Genomic DNA, 12,934 nt, shown 5'->3' with positions numbered 1-12,934 from the left:
CATTTTTTTATTAACAATAGATGTACATTTATAATACAATGTTGTGACTCTTGGGTTTCAGATCCCAAGGTCTCTTGGACTGCTTAGTCTTTTCGGCTTCCACACTAACCCTTTAGGATTAGGTGTCCAACAAAAACAAAGTAGGTATTGTGTGGTTGGTTATGCCTTTTGGCTTAACTAATGCTCCTGCTACTTTCATGAGAGTAATGAATGATGTACTCAGACCTTTTCTTGATGATTTTGTCATTTTATATTTGGATGACATTCTTATATTCAGTAAAACATGGGAAAAACATTTAAAGCATGTTAAGCATACTGTAGATGTTTTGAAAAGAGAAAACCTTTATGTTAAGCTCTCAAAATGTGAATTTGGCAAAACATCTTTGAATTATTTGGGTCATATTGTAGGGGGTGGTGAATTGAAGATAGATCCCTCTAAGGTTGTAGTCATTGTAAACTAGCCTAAACCCAAATCTGCTACAGAAGTTAGAAGCTTCTTAGGAGCAACACAGTATTGGAGAAAGTTTATTTCTAACTTTTCCTTAATTGCAGCTCCCTTACATGCTTTAATAGGATTGAACAAGGTGTTTCAGTGGGGAGGAAAACAACAGAAAGCCTTCAACACCTTGAAAGAAAAGATTAGTACAACACCAGTACTAGCACTGCCCAATCTTCAAATACCATTTGAGATTGAAACGGATGCCAGTGACTATGCCATGGGAGAAGTGTTGATGCAGCACGGTAAACCCATATGTTATCATTCTGAGACATTTAATTCTGCAGTAGTTAACTATCCCACATATGATAAAGAATTGTATGTGTTAGCGCTCAAATCTGCCTCAGGCTGAAGAAGGCAAAACTTGAGGCCACATCAAACCAAGCTCAGCCTCGTAGCTAGCCCTACGAGGACAGGAGAGGGCTCTCTCTGGGTCTATCTCAGCAAAAGATTTTCAAAGGGGCTAAGATGACTTAAAATGGGAACTGATTTTAGGCTAGTAAATTGATAGAAAGGAGTTTTTTGATAAATGTTTGGGTTTTCTGGGCTGTGTGGGGCAAAGACAGCAAGAGCAGAGATTAAATGAAAAACGCAGATTATCTCCTGAGGCAGGATAAGCATGAAGTTTAACAATCAAATTGGAATTGTATGGAGTGAAAGACTGTTTAAGATAGCTGAAAAGAGCATTAAACAATGAATCCCTTTCAGACAGAAGAAGATACACAAATACTAAAACGCTCCTCCAAGGCAGAGCAGTAAACTGGATTCTGGCCTTCTACTTAAAAGCATTCATCTAGAAATGATTATGTAATGAAACAGTGAACATAACAAGGAACGTATGAGACAGAGAAGAAACGTATGTCAAATTTCATACCACAGGAATCTCAGGCGCCAGAGCTGTGTCTTTTCATTAAAATCTCTATCAAAACTGTACAATAGAAGCTCTGTTTTTCTCCTCCACGCACACCTCAGCCAGAATTCTCTCATCTTTTACAAGTGATTTTTAATACATTAAATAAAACTCAGAAAGGAGATAACTGATCAATGAAAATAGGGCATTGTTACATCAATAATCATGAAAATAGGAAAACTCTGTTCTAAAAGGAATAGCATTGTATTTGTTGTTGATGACCAATGAAAGGGCGGAAAACCGTAGCTGAAGACCTTTCCGAATCACAACTGAAAACAAAAATAGGCCCCCAATCTTACTGCTCTGTTGTTGTGGATATCTTCTCCCTAATTTTGGCTCTCGGACTATTTATTTCCCCTTACCAAATAAAACCAAATTTTAATAAAAATAGCAAACAGAGTTCTGCAACTACTGGTACTAGTCACAGATCTGATCAGTTCCAATTTTAGCTCATGATCATTAACTTCACCATTGCTGTGAACCCCAACTTTCTCCACTGGGTATTGAACTAAAGGCCTGTTTATATCCATATGCAGCTATAAAGAAGAAGACCCAAATGGCTTTGCAGGGAAATGGGCAGTTTCCACCATGCTGCAAGAATGGCTTGTCGTGCCATACAGACTGGCCCGCCTGTCCGCAATTAATGCTACAACAAACCCAGATTTCTCCATTTTGTTGATAGCAATATTAGGCATACTAGCCACTGCATTTTTAGTCATAAGCTACCATGCCATTGTGGTCAAATGCAGCTTTTGCACCAGTTGGGTTAGCCAACAAGATCCCAATACAGAGCTTTCTCTAACAGAGCCATGGGATCTTAATGACGATGGGCTCGATGCATCAGTGATCCGATCAATCCCGATCTTCAATTACATAGAGAAGGAGCGTTTTATTGAAGGGACAGAATGTGTAATCTGCTTGAATGATTTTGAGGAAGAGGAACCCCTTCGGCTCCTGCCCAAATGCAATCATGCATTCCATCTTATCTGCATCGATTCATGGCTGGAATCCCACTCCAACTGCCCTCTCTGTCGGGCTAATATCATAGATCCTGGAGTTGAGTATACCCAATTCATAGGCAACAAGATATTGATAAGTTCCCCGGATCTGCAAAATAATGTGAATGCAGAAATGGCTAATACTAACCAGTTCGGATCTAGAAACGAATCCACTACACTGGATGTTGGCACAAGCATAAGTATCAATATTAGGGAACATAAGGATAATGAGATAGACAAAACTCCAACTCCACTGCCCAAAAGCTTAAAACACAACAGAACAGTCAGTGATTTTGCAGGCAATATGCAGAGATCAGGTGTTTATCAGAAAAAACAGCTGTGTGAAGAGCCATTGTAGGTGAGTGACTGAAGGGGTTTATTGCCCAAGCATTCTTTGGTACAACACCAATTGTATCTTTCAACCACAAATTACCTTCCATCTTCTCTAAAGAAGTAAACATCCACATCAAACACGCTAATTTCCCCCTTTAAAAACACCACAATCGTGTTAAAAAAAAATCACTGAGCAACCATTAAAAACACACTTGCAAGCTTTGGAGTCAATTTGGCAAGATCTGGTTGCATTAACAAAAATTTCTTGGTGTTGTGACTGTGTGCGTAGCGCACGAACCCAACGCGTAGCGCACACTATGTGCGTAGCGCCTGTGGTTTTTTACACTGGCCAGTGAGGCCCAGTGCGTAGCGCGCACTATGTGCGTAGCGCACACCTTGTATGGGTAGCGCACTATGTTACATTCATATGAAAATACATTGCAGCAGCCCATTAGGCCATTACTTTACAATGACATGCACCGATATGACCTCTTTCTGGTTGCTTCAAAATTCAAATGACCTTGGGAATGGTTGAATCAGAGATCGGTAGAGGTATTTGGATTACTATCAACAATATTTGATTGTGAAGGTGAAGGTAAAGATGAATAGGACTGAGGAGGGTTGACATCTACAAAGGGAGGTTGCGTAAGTGGGGGAAGACTGGGGTCCTTGTAGGTGAGCAACGAAGTAACCTGAGACATGGCAAGACGTAGAACTGCAGAAGCTTGAGTGCACAGGAGAGCTATACGAGCAACGTTAATTGCCTCACCGTGGTGATGTTTCTCTATGTTGTCATCGATTATCTCTGAAAGTGTATGTGATATATAATGATTCTGCACCAACGCTAGAAGAGATTGTGATGTATAAAACTGACTGTGATTCTTTCTGCCACTAATAATCTCCAAAACTGTACACATCAACTTTTTCGGTCAATTGGCCATGCATTACATAGTCTGGAGCTACGTAACCTAAAGTTCCAGCAATCCCCGTGCTCAGATGAGATTGATCCTCGGGAATGTCTCTGGCCCACTGCCTTTGTCTTTTAACTGATTTTCCAAGTTGAACTGATAACTCTTGTCTATCTGTTGCAGGGTTGCTGAAGCTGGTGCCATTGAGGAACTGTAGAGCTTTGGAGCACTTTTGACAAATTTACATATTCTGAAAAAACAGATTTGATGATTTCTTCTTCAAAACAGGGTTTTGAAGAAGAAACACTCTCAAGCCTTATTGACTATGAAACTTAGCAATGGAAACTGAACCTTTCATGCGGCTAAGTCAACAAAACCCTAGACCTAAAACTCCTAAAGACTCTTTGCCATCCATGACTATAAATGACGAGAAATGAACCTTGGTGAATTTGACTACAGTGGGCTGACGAGACGGAGTCTAACAGTATGCATCAGTACAAAGTGTGAAAAAGTGGAAACATTATTTAATGGGCAAAGAGACAGTTATACATACTAATCATCAACCACTTCAATATTTACACTCCCAAACTAAGTTGTAGCAATCAAGACACTATAGATGGATGGGTTTTCTACAACAGTTTCTTATAGTCATCAGGTATAAAAAGGGCATACACAATAAAGTTGCAGATATGTTGTCCAGACCAGTCATAAACGAATCCACGATACTTAAGCATAATTTAGTATTGCATGAAAGCTACATTGAACAATATGCTCAAGTTATAGATTTTAAAGATGTATATGCAACTTTAAGTCATGGCAAACAAGTAGAAGAATTGGATTATCATGTTAAGGAACAAATCTTGTATCATTTTGGGAAGCTATGCATTCCACAAACTGAAACTGCAAGGATAATTCGAGAGGCACACACTTCTCTAATATCGGGTCACTTTAGTGTAAGTAAAATAGTTGCAATGATTTTGTTATTGGCCAAAAATGAATGAGACAATTTCTAGATATGTAAGAGGGTGTACCATGTGTGCTAAAAGAAAGCCCAACAATAGAAAATTAGGCTTGTACACTCCACTACCAATTCCTTCTCATCCTTGGGAAAGTATTTCCATGAACTTTGTTGGAGGACTACCTAAATCTAGGAAAGGTCATGACTATTTATATGTTGTTGTGGATAGGTTCAGCAAAATTTGTATTTTAATACCTTGTAATAAATATATTACAGCTGAACAAACTGCAAAGTTGTTCTTTCAGCATGTATGGGTTCATTTTGGATTACCCACTTCCATTATATCTGATCGAGATACCCAATTTGTTGGGAATTTTTGGTCAAGTTTGTGGGAATTGATGGACACCAGGCAAAAGAAGAGCACAACTTTTCATCTGCAAACAAATGGCCAAATAGAAGTGGTCAATAGGACAGTGATCCAGTTGCTTAGAGGCTATTGTAGCAAGCATCCCAAGCTTTGGGATGAACATCTATGTTATGTGTAGCATGCTTTCAACCGAGGTAAACATTCTTCTACACAAAGATCTCCTTTTGAGACCTATTTTGGTTTCACACCAAGGTCTCCCTTGGATTTTATCTTTGGTAAAGACATAGCAGTTGATGGACACAGTGATGTGGACAAGGCAACCAAGTTCATCGAAAAAATCCAAGATATTCACCAGGTAGTACAGGAACAGCTAGAAAAGAGCCAAGCCAAGTACAAGGCAAGGCATGACAAGCATCGGATGGAGCATAGTTTCCAAGTTGGTGCTCAAGTCTAGCTGTATATCAGCAAAGATATAATGCAAGGTGAAGGTAAGAAGCTGAAGCCAATAAGGTATGGACCTTTCAAGATACTTGAGAAAATTGGTGAAAATTATTTTCGCCTTGATTTACCAGCTTACATGCACATCTACTCAGTTTTTAATGCAGACGGCTTGAGATTGTTTGAACCTTCATTAATTGAAGATCCCAAAGAATAGAGTCAATTTCCTGCTATTGATAATCTATTGCCTGAATATCTTAATGAGTTGCAGGAAGATATAGTTTTGGATAGGAAGGTGAGAGCTATGTGCAGAGGGGATGTTGAGTACCTCAGGGTTGGACTCAAAGGTTCAGAACCATGCAGTGCGAAATGGATAGAAACTTGTTGTATTACATGTTTTCCTGTTATGTTTTCTCTAACTGCCTCAGTGTCTATGCATTTTTCAATCTTATTGATCCATTGCATAAAGTAACATAGGCACATCCATGCACATGAGTCTGTAATACCTTTAATTCTTTGTCCTGGATAAATTCCAGATCAAGTTCTCAAGAAGGATGGACATGTGATCAACTATGAGTCCATGAAATTAAATGAGCATGAGAATAACTATGTATCACATGATTAACTGTTGTGCATACTTTAAAAATGTAGAGACACTACTTTCTTGGGAGGAAATTCATATCAATAACAAATCACATTGAGCTAAGATATTTGTTTGAACAACCCCAATTAAATGCTAGGAAAGCTAGATATAAATCAAGCACATTAAAGGCAAAAAAAGTGGTTGATGCATTTAGAAGAAGAATGCAAGTGATACACATGGTAACCATAGCCATGGTAGCATAATAGGAAGATGATACTTCCAACATGTAAGTAAGTTCTTACAACAAGATCCCAAGTGGCCAATGGTAGAAAATTATTATCTAATCAGGGATGAATTATTGTTGTTCAAAGCCAGGTTGTACAAATCCAACATGGATGAATTAAAGAAGCTCATAATGGATGAGTTTCAAAAAAGGCCATATGTAGGTGACCCAAAATATCAAAATATGATAACGACCACCAAGAAAATGTACTATTAGTTAGGGATGAAGAAATAAATCATTGAACATATTGTCAGATGTTTAGAATTTCAACATCTTAAAGTGGAATGAAAGCACCCAACATGATTTTTGTAGCCAATACTAATTCTAGAATGGATGTGGGAATTCATACTAATGGAATTCATCACTGGATTACCAAGAACCTCCAAGTAGCATGATGTGATCATGGTGGGAGTAGATAAGTTGACCAAGACAACTAGATTTCTACCTATAAAGTATGCATATAAGGCAATCGATATTGCCAAGATTTTCATGAAGGCGCATAGCATGCCTAAGAATATTATATCATACCAAGATGCCAAATTTACCTCTAATTTTATGAGGGTTTTATTTATAATATTTTGAGCCCAACTAGATTTTAGCATGTCATATTACCCTTATATTGATGGATAGATAGAAAGAGTAAACATAATTTTGGAATACATGTTGAGGATGTATGTCATGCACCAACCGAAGAAGTGGGAAGAATTTCTAACTCTAATGGAATTTGCATACAATAATGGCTATCAAGAATAACTAAAGATGAATCCTTTGAAGATATGTATGACAGAAAGTCCAGTACCCTAATTAGCTAGGATAACCTAGTGGATAGAGTCAAACTTGGGTGAAAAATGCTAAAATAAATGGAACAAGAAGTAATTAACATAAGTCACAAATTAAAGGTAGCACAAGACTAGCACACAAGTTATATAGACCATAATAGAATGCATAAGGAGTTTCTAGTGGGAGATCATATATATCCTTGAATCAAGACAAAGAGAAGTCCCTTAAGAGTGGATCATGTGCCAAGTTAGCACCACAATATTGTGGACCCTTCTAGATATTAGAGCGAATGGGACCAATACCATACAAACTTGCTTTCCTCCCACACTGAAGACATATGATTTGTTTCATATCTTATTAATTAAAATATATATACATAATTTAGACCATATTATTGATTGGACTTTGATATAGGTGGAACCTAAGGGAGAATTGTAGCTATAACCACAACACATACTCGATAGGAAGAATACCACACTCCAAAACCAAGTCATCGTGCAAGTCAAAGTGAAAGGCAAGCACTTTAGACCAAATGAGGCAATGTGGGAGATGGAGGATGCCATGAAAAAGGCATATTGATTTTTTTCTTTTTTGTTTTTCTGTGTAAAAAATCAATTCTACATATAGTAGAACATGGAGGACAATGTTCATTTAAGGGGGAAAGGAATGTAACATCCCTTTTTCTAATCCCAAAGTTTTGTAATGTAATTAAAGGATAATAATGCTGGAGAGCCAACATGGATATATTGCAAAGACTATATGATGTAAATATTTTGATTTATTTATAAACTACTAAAGCTAAAGAAGAAGGACAAGCCAATACAAATCTTGATGTCTCAAAGGATAACTTGTTCAAGAAGCTTGTAAGGGAGATTGGGAAGTTTTCTATCTTCTGTAAATTTAATGTTCTGACCTTTGATGTTCTTGTTGAAATACCAACTGCCTAAGAAGTTATGGGAGGATGGGGGAGGAGGTATTAGAGCTACCTAATCATGGGCTATATAACTTATAGTAGAGTCCTAGTTGACTTTGTAGCCCGAGAAGGGGACCCATATTGCATGAAGAAATGCTCATGGGGACAAATAGATAGTCAATTTTTGGAGTTAGGGGCATTGAGTAGAGTTTAGAAGATTGTAGTGGTTTGAGACCAAGACAAAAAAATAGACCCGAACTGTCTTTAAACTTGGAATCAATGTGAACCTATAAAGCTATAGCCCTATTGTTGGGTATGTTTTATATTCTTTCCAAGACTATTCCCACACATTGTTATCTTGCACTGGGCTCATTAGGGGGGTTGCATTGGGAGCGAAAACCCCCTGCATGGGGTTTGGGGTAGTGCCTCGATTTGATTTTTTTGTTTTGTTTTTTAGTTTTTTGTTGTTTTTTTTTTGTTTTTTTTGTTTTTTTGTTTTTTTGTTTTTGTTTTTGTTTTCGTTTTTATGTTTTATGTTTTATGTTTTATGTTTTTTGCTTTTTGCTTTTTGTTTTTTGTTTTTTGTTTTTTGTTTTTTGTTTTTTGTTTTTTGTTTTTTGTTTTTTGTTTTTTGTTTTTTGTTTTTTGTTTTTTGTTTTTTGTTTTTTGTTTTTTGTTTTTTGTTTTTTGTTTTTTGTTTTGTTGTTGTTGTTGTTTTTTGTTTTTTGTTTTTTGTTTTTGTTTTGTTTTTTTAGTTGGGTGTACCCAAGGATGGGGGGAAAAGCCAAGGATGGGGGGAAAAGCCAAGGATGGCAGGTGGACTTACCCATGGTTTTAAGCATGGTTTTTGGGCATGATGGTTTTTCCCATGGTATTTTGTAGATCCGGTAAAGGGAACTACCATTATATTCTATTCTAGGGTTAACAGATTGAGGTTTATGAATTATTTGGTATGTATGTAATGTGTTGTAACATTGAAAGGAATAGAATGAAAAACAAAACTGAATTTCCTGATTTTCGGTTCCAAAAGAAAATCTCCATGTATAATTCTTATGTTCTTGCCATTGTGTATTTTTTTATTTTTAAGAATTCGGTCTTAGGTAATTTATGTACAAGGTTAAAACCTACACCTGTAAACCCATGTTTAGAAACTAGACTATAGAGTCTAGGCTTGAATTTTAATAGTTAAGGAAACTAGTGAGAAAGATCTTCAACTGATTTTGGTAGACTGAGAAGAAATCTGCTATTTAGTCATGTTTGTGCATGTGAAACACTAGAAAGAGAGAGGATTTCCAAGGGAAGCATAAGAATTAGTGAAGGGGTATACCTTTGTCCTATGCACCACCTTTGTGGCCATATTTTGTCATTTATTCAACTCAAAATCAGTGCTTGAAAAATGGAATCCCTATTTCCCCATTTAGCGAACGAGATTGGCCTTCATTCTCTATCCCCTAAATTGACCCCTTTGATGTAATACCTTGAGTGAAGCATCCTTCAGACATCAGCTCTAGCTTTGAGGTGGTTAGCTACAAAAAAATTGCAATGTAGCCGTACTTATGGTTGGCTAGAGAGTGGCAACCCTTTCTTCATTTTCTAGCCAAATTAAGTGGAACATATAAGTGTTTTTCTATCTTATCTAATTTATGAGTATGTTGAGAACAAGTATTTGGATTTATGTCTTCACAACAAAAAATATAGGCCATATGGAGGATATTGGACATTTATGACGTAGAGGATGAGACTGCATACTATTATGGATTTGGTGAGAGGGCTCCAATACATTCACTACCACACAACTCATAAAAATCTCAAGTTCAACAATGTTCTTATGGATAGGAAATTAAGGTCCAAAGTTGGGGAGCTTTTTAGGACAAAATACATTGGAAGGAATGTAGAGGCACACCATACAAAAGAAGGCACATAAGCATATATGGCTCTAGAAAATATTGCTAGTGGGGGACTAATAACAACAAATATTGATATGTTCACATTTGGAGTTATGGTTTTGAAATTGATTTCTGGGAAGAAGGCCATTGCGAAGGATTAAAGAGGAAATCTAAGGCCACTTTTAACTTGAATCAAAGGCCTAATTGAAGGGGAAGACAAAGAAGAAAAACCAAGGGAATTGATCGACCCATACCTACAAACACATACCACATTAATAGTGTTCTAAGCATGACAATGAATGTGAGGGCGTGGGTCACAAAGGATGAAGGAGCTCAACCAAATATGTGAGAAGTAATTGAAAAGACTTCAAAACATTTGGATATGTTCCTTCAGTATTCTGAGTCTTAGCATTCATGTTATAATTCCTCCTAGTTCATCTTAGCATTTTTAATTCTTAAACCCCTAGCTATAACCATTTGCTTTTAGTTAAGGATTTTAGTTTTGTTTATTTGGTTAAAACATAATGGTAGAATGGGAATTTCTTCAAACTTGTTCCACACACACACACACACATATATATCTTGGTTATCTTTGTATCAAATATTTGTGTTAATTACACTATTGATTTTCATAAGGCATAATACTTTTTAAGGTTTTACAATTTGGGTAGAAAGATAAGTAGGTTTGATTATAGAGAAACCTTCACACCTAAGTCCACTTTTGAGCCATAGAACTCTTGGGATTAAAGACCTATTAGGAAATATAAGTTCTAAGTGAAAGCTTAAAAAGTGATGAATGATGTAATGTGATCCCTTTCTCTAGTTTCAATCTCATTGATTCACTCCTATTGATGTAATTAGTGCTATATGGACTATTCAAAATGATGAGAAATTAGTTACTTATGACTAACACTGATGGAAAAGGGTCATAGATTATTGACTCTACAAAGATAATCTCAAAAATAATATTTCAAATATTTGTTTCACGTTACATTCATTTAGAGGATTTTTTTGTTATTATTTAGCCATATGATAAGGTGCTCCATTATTAATATGCCACTCATTAGAAGAATTAGGTGTTGTATTGAAGGGAAAAACAAAGGAAGCAAGTGCATACCCATGAAAAGAAGAGTTAGAAGAAGAATAATCAATACTTATATTGTGCTTCTTCATTGTTGCTTACAAGACTTCCATATTCCTAAAACATTTAGATTCTTGATGACCATCTCGCCCATAAAAATTGCAATGTCTCATAGTCTTCTTACTAATTGAATTAGTTCCTTTGTCACTATTAGGACTATGATATGACTAAGAGGGTTTGGGATCCTTGTTTCTCTTGTTTTTGTGAAAATCTTGGGTTTTCAGATACTTTGATTTATCAATTTTTCATGTCACTAAGGCCCTATTAGATGTATTTAATTACTCCAAGATGCAAGAGCTTATCTTCCTTTCTAAAAAAAGAATCACAAAATTCTTTAAGAGTTGATGCTATGTTAGAAGCATCTAGAGCTTCTCTAATGGAGTGAAAAGTAGATACAACAAGAGAATATGTGTTACCATGCTTAGTAAGAATAACATATATACATTGGTCATTTTTGTTTGGTACGTGACATTCTTCGAGTAAAAGTATATGTGTTTTTAATTTAAATATATAATCTTTGATGCAAAATTATTCACTGGGATTTAAACAAATCAATTGGTTTTTGAGCAATGGGTTTGAATCTTATTGTGTTTATGAAATACACTTTCTATCTTTGTCAAATTTCCATTTGGATTGTCAACTTCTTGAAGGTGAAAGGGTAAATCACTAAACAATGATATTCCATTTAATCCACATGATTTATCATTTTTATTATTCCATTTGACTTCCTTTGAAGCACTCGTAGGTGTATTTTTTTTCTATGGAAATTCAATAAAGTCATTTTCTTTGTAGTATATCCTCCATATAGTATTTCCGTGAAAAATAGTTTGAACTACTAAATAGAAGAACAATTGGACTAAATATGTTAAAATATGTAGGTAATGTAGATTTAAAAGTAGAAATTGATATTTTAAACGAAAAAAAATATTGAGAAAATAGGAAATTTAAAAAAAGGGGCCACTGAAAGTTATGTCATTTTAAAAACAAAGGGAAAAAAGATTCAAAATGGTTGTTAAAGGTTGGTTTACTTACGTACCTACACAATGAGGTCCTTGAACCAAAAAAGAGATAGGTGCACAATGGGGCCACTTAAAAATAATTGTCTTCATTTTCCAATTTTTCTATAAGTTCACTTTTACCAATATGTTATTTTATAATAAATGATCTTTTTTGACAAAATAATTGAGAATCACTTTTACAACAAAATCACTTTATAAATTGAAGTTAACGAAAAAATAATCTAATTTTAAGGTGACGACTAAACTAGACACTAAATTCGTGTATGATATCCTTGTTTTTCTTGTTATTGCAAAACTATTGTTTTCTTAGATACTTTGATTTCTACTTTTGTCATGCCACTAAACCCCTATTAGGTGTATTTATAGTGTTGATCACTCCAAGATGAAAGAGTTTATCTTCATCTATATAAAAGAAATCACAAAAAGCTTTAGGAATGGACATTTTGTCATAAACATCTAGAGCTTCTCTAATGGAGTGAGAAGTACACTACCAAACTAAGTAATAATACATTTTTTTTTGTAGGTTGAACTTAGTAATAATACATTTTTTTTGTAGGTTGAACTTAGTAATAATACATTTTTTTTTGTAGGTTGAACTTAGTAATAATGCATATATACATTGGTGATCCATCTCTAGTATGTTACATCATTCAAGGAAAAGTCTATGTATTTTGAATTTAAACATATAATCTTCAATGCAAAACAAGTCACTCAATTGGATTTCAAGCTAGTGGGCTCGGAACTTATTGTGTTTACTAAATACAATATTAACCAATTTTTATTTGGATTGTTAAATATTTCAAGGTGGAATCATAACTCATTTCAAATGACCATTCCATTTATTCTACTTGTCTCATCATTTTTATTATCCCATTTGGCTTCCTTTGAAGCACTGGTGAGAGTATTTCTTTCTCGTGGCAA

General features: G+C 35.5%; 1 protein-coding gene across 1 annotated transcript; it reads left to right on the top strand.

Moving 5' to 3' along the window:
* Positions 1–1,994: 1,994 nt before the first annotated feature.
* LOC149155609 (RING-H2 finger protein ATL51-like) lies at positions 1,995–2,762 on the top strand. Its single transcript, XM_089444467.1, has one exon. The coding sequence runs from the start codon at positions 1,995–1,997 to the stop codon at positions 2,760–2,762; it is 768 nt and encodes a 255-aa protein (XP_089300593.1).
* Positions 2,763–12,934: the final 10,172 nt, after the last annotated feature.

Source organism: Pinus tabuliformis, chromosome 9 (genome assembly GCF_031772625.1).
Source record: "Pinus tabuliformis cultivar Carrire ecotype Pingquan chromosome 9, CPIR1, whole genome shotgun sequence".
In the NCBI taxonomy this organism is placed as follows: Eukaryota; Viridiplantae; Streptophyta; class Pinopsida; order Pinales; family Pinaceae; genus Pinus; species Pinus tabuliformis.
This window is presented reverse-complemented; position numbering and strand designations above follow the sequence as displayed.

Excerpts from the sequence above, each read along its gene's own strand:
- LOC149155609 (XM_089444467.1), top strand. The coding sequence starts at position 1,995 with ATGCTGCAAGAATGGCTTGTCGTGCCATACAGACTGGCCCGCCTGTCC.